Source organism: Furipterus horrens, unplaced genomic scaffold (assembly GCF_987537825.1).
Source record: "Furipterus horrens unplaced genomic scaffold, mFurHor1.1.pri manual_scaffold_11, whole genome shotgun sequence".
In the NCBI taxonomy this organism is placed as follows: Eukaryota; Metazoa; Chordata; class Mammalia; order Chiroptera; family Furipteridae; genus Furipterus; species Furipterus horrens.
The window spans coordinates 289,641-302,666 of record NW_028327181.1 but is presented as its reverse complement, the minus strand read 5'-3'; the positions used below and the strand labels follow the sequence as shown (position 1 = coordinate 302,666).

General features: G+C 58.4%; 1 protein-coding gene across 2 annotated transcripts in view; it reads right to left on the bottom strand.

The window, feature by feature from the left end:
- Positions 1-13,026, bottom strand: part of POLE (DNA polymerase epsilon, catalytic subunit) — a 37,285-nt gene that overhangs the window by 20,221 nt on the left and 4,038 nt on the right. For both annotated transcript variants that reach the window (XM_090292772.1, XM_090292773.1), the window contains exons 7-24: positions 12,659-12,800; positions 12,473-12,553; positions 11,771-11,878; positions 11,362-11,472; positions 11,015-11,100; positions 10,654-10,773; positions 9,341-9,473; positions 9,133-9,246; positions 8,834-9,046; positions 8,513-8,620; positions 6,197-6,325; positions 6,021-6,123; positions 5,785-5,931; positions 5,542-5,687; positions 3,444-3,592; positions 2,432-2,524; positions 2,134-2,278; positions 257-414 (exon numbers count right to left, since the gene is read on the bottom strand). In XM_090292772.1, coding sequence (XP_090148898.1) covers positions 257-414; positions 2,134-2,278; positions 2,432-2,524; positions 3,444-3,592; positions 5,542-5,687; positions 5,785-5,931; positions 6,021-6,123; positions 6,197-6,325; positions 8,513-8,620; positions 8,834-9,046; positions 9,133-9,246; positions 9,341-9,473; positions 10,654-10,773; positions 11,015-11,100; positions 11,362-11,472; positions 11,771-11,878; positions 12,473-12,553; positions 12,659-12,800 — 2,286 coding nt within the window. The remainder of the gene's footprint in view (positions 1-256; positions 415-2,133; positions 2,279-2,431; positions 2,525-3,443; positions 3,593-5,541; positions 5,688-5,784; positions 5,932-6,020; positions 6,124-6,196; positions 6,326-8,512; positions 8,621-8,833; positions 9,047-9,132; positions 9,247-9,340; positions 9,474-10,653; positions 10,774-11,014; positions 11,101-11,361; positions 11,473-11,770; positions 11,879-12,472; positions 12,554-12,658; positions 12,801-13,026) is intronic.

The following is a 13,026-nucleotide window of genomic DNA, read 5'->3' as shown; positions in this document are numbered from 1 at the left end:
CTCCCCTCTTGCATCCCCCGGCAGCAAACACCATGAGCTTCCTCTCCCCCCAACATGACAACGACTTACGGGCCCGAGCCTGTGGCAGCAGAACCTAACAGGTGGGGAACAGAACCGGGGGCACCACTGCACACAACAGCCTTCCCAACTGATCGAAAGGCCACAGGACAGAACTGAGGTCTGTCCCCATCCCGACTCCTGGTCCACTTCCGGGATGCGTTTCCTTTCGCAAGCACAGAGGCTATGGAAGTCCTACCTCTTCTTCAGTTTCTTGCCTTCTTCCTTGGAGGCGGGAAGGATCATGGCAAGGTAGGGCCCATCAACCTCGAAAAAGATGCTGTTCTCTGAACGGGTCACGTAGGTGAGTGAGGAAGGCTCAGCCAGCTCCTGGTACTGATCATTGGTGAAGCCTTCCTGCAAAACCAGACAGAGAGGAGCAGATCTGCATGTTAGCGCCCGAACCGGGACATGGCTGGCTGCCCTCCAAGCAGTGGATGGGTCAGCAAATGGGGTCTTCTGTACACTGGACACCATGAGTAAGAGAAAGAGATCAAGTTCTGACACAGAAGCACCGTGGCTGAACCACAGTGCGTTCTGCCAAGTCCAGAGGCTACACACGTGTCCATGCTCGGGACACTCTGGACAAGGTAAAGTGGCCGCAAGGAAAACACTAGGGTACCAGGTGTGGGGGTGGGAGGGAGCTGATGACCGGGGGCAGCACTCGGGACCCTGGGGTCCGGAGCTGCTGTGCGGCTCTGTGGTGGGGGACACACGACTCCACAGAACTGCACTCTGTAAATTCTACTGGAAGCAAATCAGAAAATGCTCAACCAGGCTGTTGGGTGACCCCAAGAGGGAAGCAGATGGACAGAAAAACCCAATGGTATTACTGACGGGGGAAGGGCTGAGGTAAGTAATGGACAGACCCTGCTTCGAGCAGGTAGTGCAAGACTGAGGACAAAGGCAAGGAGTAGAAACGCTGCCATGCCATCCCCAGGGAAAGGAACCGGGGTCTTCAGAGCGATGCTGATCCCTGGGCTGGGACAGGAAAATGTATGAGGCTGAGTGTCTTGTATTACCAGGGACACAGGGGTGACCGTGAGGGAGGCCAGTGACCAGGGGAAGCAAGCTGAGCCACAATAGCAGGATGGTGGTGGCTGACAGCCCAGGATAACAATGTCCACAAGCCACCATGGACATGAACAAACTAGGTGATCAGGGAGCAGGGGAGGGAGTGGGAGGAAAAGTGACAACTCATCCTGCAGAAGGGTTCCAGTTAATAAGGTACCAGAGGGAAGAAATGCAGCCAGCAGAGAACAGCGGAGCTGGCGGCTGCAACCAGCAGACATGTGGGGTCTCAGAAGCTCTGTGCAGAGTCTCTGCCACTGTGGTGCTTTGATGCACAGCCAGCAGAGGGACCGCTCCCGGAACAAGGCCATGGGTACGCAGGCAGCCTCACCTGGTGACCGGGAGTCAGAGCCCGACACCACGCAGGGACAGTGCCACACGACATACCACCTCTGTGGCAGTCCTCCAAAAACCCATATAACCTCATTGTAATAACAGATAAAAGACAGATCCGAACTGGGTGGTGGTCAACGAGACACCTGACCAGGACTCACGGAACGGTCCTGGTCAGGACAGACTGGAAAGACCGGGGACTGCCAGGCTTGGGGGAACTGAGGACAAGGGTGACCGAATGCAGTGCAAGGTCTGGGAAAAACAGGGAAATCTGAACAAAGACTGTAGTTTATCACCAGTACTGTGTCAACCTGAATCCCTCAATTCTGATGACTACACTGTGGTTACAGGCCATGGTATCATTAGAGGAAGTGGGCTGATGAAGGCTACATGGCAATTCCCTGTTCTATTTTATAATTTTCTGTTAGCTTAAAACTATTCCAAAATAAACAGCTTAAAGGCAGAACAGTCTGGGTGCTGTGCTGCAGGAGAATGCAGACACACTCAAGTCCCTTTTGAGGACAGGTTTTCTGTCCAGACCCTCAGGATGCAGAGAAGCAGTCTGAGGTAGAGGCATGTGGTCTGAGTCAGGACAGGGAGCAGAGTGGGGGCCCGCATAGTCTGTGCCCCCAAATCCACGTCAGAGTGGTGGTGCCAGAAACCCAGGCTCACCTTGACCATGATGTTTAGCATGGCCCCGGGGTAGGAGATGGTCACCTTGGGCTTCTTCACACTCGTCGTCTTGATGACAAAGTTCTCAGGGAAGCTGTTGGGCAGGACGCACCATATTCCGTCTGTGTCCAGCTCCAAGGGCCTCCTTCAGAGGGACAGAGAGTTGAGGCTGTGTGCATGCTGGACGGTGGCTCGTGTAGCCAGAAGGCAGTGTCAAGGCCTGACGTGACGAGGCACCCCCCACTCCGTCCTCACCAGCCTTCCCTGCCCACCCGGCCCACCCCCGCAGCAGACTCACCCGATCTGCTCGATCAGCTCCCGAGCCTGGGTGATGATGTTGGCCCCCGTGAAGCAGACGATGCCAGCCATCTCCATGGAGTACCAGCGGGCCCTGGGAAGGACAGCCACAGCCTGGGGGTGGGTGGGGCTCCCTCCAAAGGGTCATAGGAGGGGCCAGAGGAGGACACCAAGAAGGGGAAACTCTGACGCTCGACAGAAGGACTTGGGGAATTTAGCTCTGTGCTGAGGACCCTTCTCTGTGGCTACTGCAAGTTGGAGGGCTTGGCTCTGGACAGCACTGGGAAGAGGCAGCACAGTGGGTCAGCCCCAGCCGCAGGGGACTCTCCACACCAGTTCAGGCACTCGGTGTCTCTTGAGCCTTCTCCACTTGCCCAAACCCGTGTGCCTCCCCCAACTTCTCAGGGAAAACACATCCGCAGATATCCTCGGCCCCTGCCAGCCCACCTGGCTCACTGCTCCCGCAAGTTTGTTTCAGCTGGAGGCACCCCCTGCCCCCGAGAGTCTGCTCCAGCTCTAGCACTGCTCTCTGCCCCGCCCCCCCGCCATGAAAAAGCAACAAACAAAACGCCCCTCCCACCCAATCCCTGTGCCACCCACCGCCTCTCTCCAGAGCTGCCCTGTGGATGCTCCCTGTGGGGCCCAGCTCTGTGGACGGTCTCCATTTGGCCCCCCAGCCTGCGCTTGACCCCTCAATCCCCTTCACACCCCCCAGTCCCATGGTGCTGCTCAGCAATTGCCAGGACCCACCCCACGGCCCCAGAGAGGACATTCTGTAAGTCACGTAGGCAGGACAGGAACGACCAGATCGCCACCTCCTGCCCAGGCTGTTCAGACACACGGGCTCAGTGCCGTCCCAGACCTGAGAGCTGGCGTGGCGCTCGCCTCTCCCCCACCTCAGGGTGCTCCCACCTGCCCTTCGTGGACGGAGGCCCGCAGGCCCCCTGCCCGCTCCTCTCCGACCTGTCCCTCCCCTGCCCTGTGGCCCAGCCACCGCCCAGGCAGGCGCGTACCCTTTGCGCATGACGTAGCCGTAGAAGGAGTTGAGGATGCACTTGTGTGCCAGCTGCAGGGAGTCGTACAGCACCTCCATGTTCTTGCAGCGCTTGGCCTCGGCCGCGTCACCCGCCTCCATCGCTGCACTGAGCTTCTTCTTCCACACCTGGGGACACACCCACCTCCTAGATCACAGCTCACATCCGACAGTCAGGGCCAAAACCGTATTTTGAAAATTGTAAATGTGTAGAAAACTTAAAAACAAATAAAATGAAGACCGTAGGCCCTTCCCTAGAGGGACACTGGTATTTTGCCACATTTCCTTTATGCCAGCCTCTCTCTCAGTACTGCCATCGATGTTGCAGACACTACCTCAGCACACACACTTTCTAGGGACAAGGACATGTTCCTACATCACCACCGTGCTGTTACTACCCCAAAGAAACTCATCACTGACACGATATTGACTTGTCCGCTATTGGGTCTGCACAATCCAACCCAGGAGCCAGAGCGACGTGAGTAGTTCTCACGTGTCCTGACTCACCTTTAATCTAGAACCACCCACATGAGGCCGATGTCCTAAAAGGACTTCTGAACACAAAGGAGTATGTCCACACTCCATTTTCATTTCTTGGGAGGCCCAGGACTAGGAGAAAACACTCCACTACTACAACCACCTGCCTGGACACCTCAGACTTGGGGCAGCGTCAGCCTCCTGGACAGAGCCTGGGACCTGACAGAGGAACCCACGTAGCAGAGGAGATGCAGGCCTGAAGTGCAGTCCCAGAGGCAGGGGCTCTGCTCCTCCCGTGGCCAGAGCTCCCCCGAGGCAGTGTGGCTCCACTCCCCCTCTCACCTGATGCACCGACAGGCTTCGGCGCAGGGAGTCTCGAACAGCAGAGCTCAGACTCGCTGGCAGGCAGAGCCAAGTGCACACTGTGGGCAGCAACCCCTCCGGGGAGCAATGCGCCCATCGGCCAGAACCCAGGCACCACCACTCCCCACCAGACACTACACCGTGCTGGGAGGCAGTGGACACGTCCTCATCTCTGTGGTGGCCGTCGCACCGTTGCTTGTCAAAAGCCACACACTGCCCCCTGAGAGAATGAGCTCTCCATTCTTTGTCCATTTTACCTCGACAAAGCAGCCCACCACTGCCGGGGACGGGGACGGACACAGGCCCGCAGGCACCGGAACTTCCTCCCTGCGCTGCACCTCCTCCCCGTCTGCTACATCAGAGGCAGCCACCGTGGTTGGACACGGGACATACTCCACCACAGAATGCTTCGCTTGCTCCCTGGGCTGACACATGCATTTTCTATACTAGAGGAGGGTCCAGCACGTTCCAGCACTTACATATCCTGGTGAACCAAAGGCTCTATAGAACTTGTTTCAGACTGGAGGCCATCGGATCATGAAGGCTGGGCCCCAGTAACTCTCAGTGCCAGCAGAGGGGGGCAGGTGGCGATACCTGGCCCCACGCCCAGAAACGGCACCTTCCAGAATCTTGTGCGCCTCACAGGGGAGGCTGAGGGGCAGCCCCCCCGCAGCTGGTGGGGCTCTGCTGGCGAAGAAGCAAGTCTTCACTAACAGAGGCTGGGGGAGGGGGCGCAGGACACTGCGCTGCCGATTGCCTGAGGCCACGGTGTCCTGGGATGTAGAGCCAGGCCTGTCTGTGTCTCTACTAAGGGGACTTAGGGGGACGAGAGCTACTCAGGAGTCCCTGGTGAAAGCAACTGACACAGAAATGGAGACACCAAAGCATTTCAGCAAACTCCTCACCCAATGTGAGAAAGTGTTTTCGAAGGTTTGGTACCTGACGAACAGAAAACTCACACTCATTGTCTACCCTGTGCTGGCTGCTCGTTACGCTCTGAACAAGTCACTGCTCTACAGAGCTCATGTGATGCAGGCGAACTCGCGACTTAAAAGTTCATTAAGGTGGTCTGGCAGTTCCCCAAAAGACGAGAAACACATCACCAGCTGACCCAGCAATGGCACCCCTGAGAATGCACAGAAAGGAACCAAAAGCAGGAGCCTAAGGGAATGTCTGTGCACCCACGACTGTCCCGACAGCACCCAGCGAGGCTCTGCATCCGAGGAAAGGAGGCCCACCTTGTGGAGACCTTTGAACTCATAGCGCCTGTCCCGGAAGGCGCGCACGGTGTCCACGTAGAAGGAATTCTCCCGCTGGCAGATGGTGGTGAGGCGCTCCTCCACCTTGGTCACATGGATCTTCTTGTACGCCTTGCGGCAGTAATCTGAGGCACGAGGGGAGGGGCACTGAGACTCTGCACAGGAGACAGCCACAGGGAGCCAGGATGCAACAGGGACCCCAAAGTTGTCCTGGCCGCTCACCTGCCAGCCTTCTCTTTTCATATTTTGCCTGCTCCTCACGGGACAGCTCATGAAAGGCCCGGGCTGGGCCCTCGGGTGTCAAAGGAGGGAACTTCTCCGACTCCAGCTGGTGCTGGATCCGATGGTACTCGCTGCGACTGGCTGGCACTAGGAGGGGTGACAGGCGGGAGAAGAGTTTGGGGTAGCGACCAGCCCACCTGCTTCTCACTGAGCATCCCCACCTGGCAGGCACTCACTGAACTCGCCCCTCCACTGCCAGGCCATCTTCCTCTGGCAGTTTGCCCCAGGCTTGTTGAAGTCACAGGCCGCACAAGTGGCCTCGTCCACCATGGCAGAGGGCTGTGGAGGGGGTGGAGGGAGCAATCAGGGGTCAGGCGGAAAGAGCTCCATCTGAGGCAGGAATCTGTCTTACCTGCAGGCGGTTCGTCAGAATGATGTTCGGGTACATGGCCCCCACATCCAGGTGGTAGATAAGGGGACACTCAATACGGTTAGGAACATCCTTCAGGGAGGTAAGCTTGGTCTTAATCTGATCACACACCTACAGAGAAAGGGAAAGGAGGCTAAGGTTGGTGACCAACATAAAAACTGGAGACAACAGAGTAACAAAGAAAGCGCTACACGCTTGTAAGAAAGAGTACAACCCTAACGAGGACTGCACCCCAGAAGAATTTGGGGGTTGGGAGAAAAGTGGACAAGACTATCTGTGACCTGGCACAGCATAGCCCGTCTCTCAGCGAGTGTGAGACCTGGCCAGCCTTCCTGGGTGCCGTGAGCCCTCAAGGTGCGGCCGTGTGACCCACTGTCTCTATCCCCAGCAGCCCCTTGTCTGACCAATGAGAAGTCTTGAAGGTTAGCGGGGACTCAAGCACAAGCCCTCAGCCCAAACACCACACTGTGGACCCCGGTGCTAGACGGCCTCCAGCGGGACCTTGCACCCCAAGTCAGATTTCTGTCTCCAGCCAAAGGATGTTAGCCAAAAAGCCCTGCCAATACCAAACACCTAAGAAATCTTGCATGAAATATGAAAACCACTCCCGTAAATGCAGAAGTGAGGGGTGGACTGTCAGTCAGAGCTGGGAGCAGGGACCTGACTTGGAGGGGTGCCCTGGCAGAGGCTGGGCCCTGTGTCAGGGTCCCAGGACCACCCCAGGCTTGGTGGCTCACAGTGAAAGGGCACAGAGCTCAATCAGCAAAGGGGAAAGGCCTGCGTGAAGCTGGGATGAGCTTAGGCCCCCCTGCTCTAACCTGTGACAAACACATGTGTGTGTCAGCCCCCAGGGGAGCACCTAGAAACCCAGTGCCCAGGCTTTATTGGGGGTGGTCACGGGGGCTCTGCCTGCACAGATCAAACTAGACTCAGGATGGGGAGCTCAGCACAGACCAGCGTTTGCACGAGCTCGCAGATGGACGAGCTCCCCTCTCAGAGAAAGGGGAGGGACTCCTGACCTCCCAACTCCCAGACGCCAGCCGGGGGCTCCTGGGAGCATGGCTGCCTTGGGCCGGCCACGTGAGCTCTGTTGCTCATTCTTCAAACCTCTGCAGGGACAGACAACCCACACACAACAGGGAGATGCCATGCAAAAACCTCCAACAAAGGCAGGACTTACAAAGGTCACCTTTGTGAAAAGGATAAACTAGAACAAGTTTGCTCAGCAAAACCCGTCATTTGGGCTCCAGGTGAAGAAAGCATACACCCTGAGTATCCGTCACCGCAGTCTGGTCCCTCCACCAGGTTGTATTTTACACGATACTTTCTACTTGGTCTGGGAACCTCCAGTCCAGGAACTGGGGAAGAAGGCACCATGGGCCAGCATCACGCTGCGGAACCAGCCACCGCAGAACGACCTGAGGGCCCCGGAAAGGCTGAGATGGAGCCACGCTCCAAAGTCAGTGTGTGGGGGAACAGGCCTGTTGCGGCAGAGAGCAGGCCCAGCAGGGGGAGACCTCAGGAAAGGCGGAGAATAAGTATCTTTAACGCGCTAAAATGAGCACAGTTAAAACTACTAGAGACCAAAAACCTGAGACACAGGAAGAGAAAGAGTCCACGTCTACATAAATAAAGCGCAATTGGAAAAGAAGCAACAGAACCTCCAGAGCTAAAAATAATGTCCTATAAAACAGTCACCGAAACTAGATCAAGCTAAAGAGGCTTCTGACGGTCACATATTTTCACTCTCCAAAGCATTATCCATAGTTAAGTCAGAACATCAGGAAAGTGTGTACGTGATCAACCCATTCAATAGTAAGAAGTGCAACCCAAAATTTGAGAACTCCATTTAAGAGTTAACATAGTGCCCTGGCTGGTGTGCTCAGTGGACTGAGCGCCGGCCTGCGAACCAAAGGGTTGCGGGCCAGGTCCCCAGTTAGGGGCGCGCAAGAGGTAGCCACACATTGATGTCTCTCCCTCTCTTTCTTCCTCCCTTCCCCTCTCTCTAAAAATAAATAAGTAAAATCTTTAAAAATAAAAAAGGGAAAGAAAATAAGATGAAAGCCTCCAATGGCTCCTCGCTGACTCTGGATCTGAGCGAGCTGGGCACGAGACTCCCAGCCTGTGAGGCTCCCCCACTGGGTCAGGTCCCTGACTGTGACAACACTGTCCTGTCCCACGGGCCAGACCAGAAGACAGCCTGCCCTGTCTGGGTGGCAGCACACAGCAGGCACAGGATGAGCACACTGCTGGAAGGAGGCCGCACGGAGGACAGCTCCACCCTCACCCGAGCGTTACCTCTTGGAAGTTGGTGACCTCCTCCATGGGTACCTTCTCCTCTTCCTCTATGGCGTGGCGCATGGTCTTCTCCACTCGCTGCAGCAGGAAGTCAAAGGCGGCGGGATTCTAGAGCAAATGACCGAGGGACACAGATGAGATGGGAAAATGCTCTGGCACCAACCAATCTACCTCAGGAGGGACGCTGCCCTGGCCTGGACCTGGGCAGGCTGGAGGGACACTGGTGAGGAGCCCACAGGGTGAGAAGGGGGTGAGGGCTTTACTTTGGCCCCTGTGGCTTCTGGGTGCCACTAAGCCTTGGGAGACCCAGGAGGGGCGCACCATCCTGAACCGGCAGGGGATGTCACTGCGGAACACGCCCGACTCGAGGGCCTCCACATGGCCGCCCACGTAAGTCTCGGCATCCAGCACGTGGCCATCATCCGTCAGCTTGTTGAACTCCTGCTCCTGCTTGTTGGGGAAGACGATGTTGGCGTGGAAGGCCTGCACCATCAGCAAGGCCTCGCACAGCGTCCCGGAGCCCTTCCGCAGCACCTGCAGGGAAACACCAGGCTTCGAGCCCCACCGAACTCCCACGGCTGCACCCGCACCAGCTGCCTGGGACCAGGAGAGGCACTGACCTCATCAGGCTCCATGGGGATGATGGTGCACAGGGCAAATATAAAGGGGTGGACGTACTTCATGTACAGGTAGTACGTGGCCACCGCGTCCGACACGGAGTACGTGGCCAGAGTCTGAGGAGAGAACACCGGCAATGAGGGCAACGGCACGCCCAGAGGAACTGATCCCCCTCGACCCCCAGACCCCCAGTCAGCACGGCACGTGAACCTGGGGCTGCTCGGTGGCCATCCGGCACATGTCCTCGGGGTCTAGCTCCACGGGGTCGTAGCCCAGCTTGGCTTTGGCAGCCGCCTTGAGGTTATGGCTTCCCACAGGAAGGTAGCTGTCCCTCTTCACCCACCTGGAAAGGAGAGGAGAATGAAGACCAGAGGTGCCTCTGAGACAAAGTCTGGGAACCCGTGAGAGGCGGCAAAGCTGGACACACACAAGACACAGAACGGTCCCCTCCCAAGAGCTGTGTTTCACAGACACACGTGCAAACACAGGAGAGGCCAGGTCAGGGCCCCAGGCCCCCCCATCCTCATGGAGAAACAGAAGGTGGGCGGGCAGAAACCTGTACCCAGGCCTCCCTCAGAAGCCCTGCTGGGGTCTGCCTCGCTCCCCTCTCCGCCCCCTACACACGGTCGTGCTGGCAAGGACCCTCGTGCCCCGGACCCCGAGCCTGCCTCTGCTCCCTCCCACGACTGGCACCACTGTCCCCTGGGACCCACAGCTCCTGCCGCCGACATCCAGTCTCCGCTCCCTCAGCCGCGCCCCTGCGAATCCCTGCTGAGCCCCCAGCATCGCCACCCCAGGGCCCCCTGCCACTTGGCGTCTCGAGTCCACCCATGCCCACGGCGCCCATGTTGTCGCGTCCCACGGTCCCCACAGGAGGGGCTCCCAGGCCGCTTCTCGCTGACCTGAGCTCTGCCCCGTTCCGAGTGCCCCGCCAAACCCTGAGAGTCAGCCTTGCCCATGCCTCACGCACCCCTGCCCCCCAGACCCAAAGTTCCGGGCCTCTCCCCTCCAGCCCACACGCTCTCACACCAGAGCTAAAGGGGAAGTGGCTCAAGCGTTAAAGGTATCGACGGCCCCCCCCGACGGCCAAGAGGAAACCCACCTCCCCGCAGGGCACGGGAGGCCCACGGGACTGCCGCCCCCCCCAGCCTCCCTCTCAGTACTCTGGGCCACTCGCAAACTTATCCTTGGCCCGGACCCCAGCCTGTCAGGCAAAGGGCTTGTCTGAGAGATAGCCGGGCTGCCGCACCCCGAATTCGGGTGGGGAAGCTGAGGGGCCTCACTGCCAGGCCCTTCCTTCTGGTCTGGCTTCCCACTGCCAGCACGCAGCATGTGTGGGCTACGTGACGAGCACAGGACAAAAGGCAGCACATCCCGGGACCCGGCCAGACCTGCGGCCGCTGCCCTCTGGAGGCGGCTGCTTCTCAGACGACACCATCCTCCCTTCCAACGTGGGGACGCGACAGCACGCATGGAGAGCCCTCCTGAGACACTGACCCGTCGCCAGTGAGCGTGGGGCCCACCTGAGACAGTCCATGTGGATGCACTGGGGCGCCTTGTACTCCCCCTGACTGTCCTTCTGGAACCCGATCTCCTGGTACATGTTCAGCCCGTAGACCGCTGCTCTGGCCTCCACAAATGGCCTAGGGATGCGGGAGGACAGACAAGTACAGGGGCAGGCGGTCTCTGTACCCCCAGGGACAGGGAAGCCCGCGCCCAGGGATGCTGAGCAGGAGCTCCTCACACCGACTCCTCAGAGTCGAGACCTCCTACCCCTCCCCTCCCCTCGCCCTTTCCACACTTCAGCAGCACGAAGTAAAGTCACAATGTAACGTGCCCTCCCAGACACTTCCTAGTGACTCACAAGTTAGACATTAGACTCACCAGTCAAAAAAGTCCCCATTGTAGGTGACCATGATGGTGGGTTTGGTCTCCTGGACATGTTCAAACCACCTCTGGATGAGATGAACCTGATTCAACAAATCACAGTGCTCAGAGGGCTGCTCTTACTTCTCAAGCTGCTTCCAAGTATGTCTCCCCAATTCCGGGAAAGCACCCCACAGCAGCCCTGTGTTCTGCCCCCACCAGAGCCAGCCGCAGGCACAGACCAGGTCCTGGAACGCTGAGCCTGGGACCTGCTGCTCTGACACAGGCGTGCCAGGCCCGGAAGGGCAGGCACACCTGTTTCCACCGCACCTCAGTCCTGGCACTTCCTGGGGACACCTCTTTACCTCGTCGGGTTCATTGAAGACACAGAAGGGACCTTCGTACTCTGGCTTGGGGGTGAACTCAAAGTCCTCAATGTCGTCTGCCACGATCTCCCTGTTGGTGATGAGGTAGCCCTGGGGACCCACCAGCAGTGCCGGGAATCAGACACAGCTGAGCCATGCCTGCCGCACCGGCCCAGAAACTCTAACACGACCACCTGCGCGTCAGCTGGAAGGGGCCCACTCTCCCACCCCCTGAGCGCCTCACACTTCCCTTGGAAGGCAGGAGCATGGCTGGGTGTCCCTTTCTGGGATCCCACTCACTCACTATTCACGCAAAAAACAGTAGTCATGGGGTGGACACTGTTCTGGTTTGGGGACCAGACGAGGTCCATGTTCCCAGGGAGCGCACAACCCAGAAGGCCTTGCTCACCTGGCCGTCAATCATGTAGGAGATCATCATAATCTGGTCAGTCTCAGCATCAGGAAACTTGAGGGGCAGTTTGGTCGTCTCAATGTCAAAGGCCAAAACCACAGGGTCCTGGAGGGGCACAGCGTAGCATGAGTCGGCCGCGAACGACCCCCACCCTCAGCTGCTAAAAGCAGGTGTCGGGCTGCCACAGGGAAAGGTTCCCACACGAGCAGCCCAGGCGTCCGGGGCCGACCCCGGTTCACTGGTGGAATGGCAGCTCAGAGCACACGTGGAAGGCTGGACGCAGGAGGAGCCTAGAGCGGCACAGCGCACGAGCCCCCAGCTCCCCGACGTGCCCGACCTCGCGCTGACCCTCGAGACAGCCCGACAGAAGTCTGCGCCTCAGAGCCGCCACCTTCACCTCGGAACTGAGAAAACAAGACTGCAAAGCGGTCCCTGAACCATGCCTTCCAGTTACAGACCCACTTTTCACCACCTCACTCACCCTCAACTCCCCAAATGGAAGTTGGGGCTCTGCCCATCCCAGCCCAGACAGCATCCCCCAGGGACGCACAGGCGCAAGGGACATCGTCCTCGCAGGTCAGAGACCGATCAGGACAGTAAATGCCCCACAGTGCTTTTCAAAGAGCAGGTGCCTCTGCGTCAGTCTGGCTTTCCACACTGACCCAGACTTGAGCGGGAGGAAACGCAAGCAGCACTTACGGGCCGTTCCACGAGGTCGTCTCGACGGGTGACCTCCACTGGCAAGGCGCTGCCTCGGTGTCTGACGTTGTACCAGTGTGCCTGCGGGACGGGGAGCCGTGAACTGGGGCGTCCCGTGTCTCTTCCTCCGCAACCTCCCCTGCAGTCCCACCGTGCTGCTGGGCGCCCCGAGCCGTGCCCACTCACCGCGTGGATCTTCAGGTCGATAGACAGGCGGATGTGGTACGGCACGTCGTACTCCCGCATGTCCACAATGTTGTCCAGCTGGTCGGCAGTCTTCTTAGAGGTCTCCTCCTCGTCCATGACCACACTGCCCCCTTGCAGAACACTGCAAAACAGAGCAGCTTACTCAACTACGCGCCCCAAGGGCTGGCAGGGAGACCTCAGTCCACATGGAGCCAAGGCAAAAGCGAAACCAAGGTGGTTGAGGCCCAGAACTGGCCCTTCCTAAGGGTGACCCTGGATGACACCTTAGCTGAGCAGCGGGCAGGCACAAGGAAATTCAGTCTGCTTAGAACATGTGCTCTCGACAGCACACGGGCTATCCCTCAATT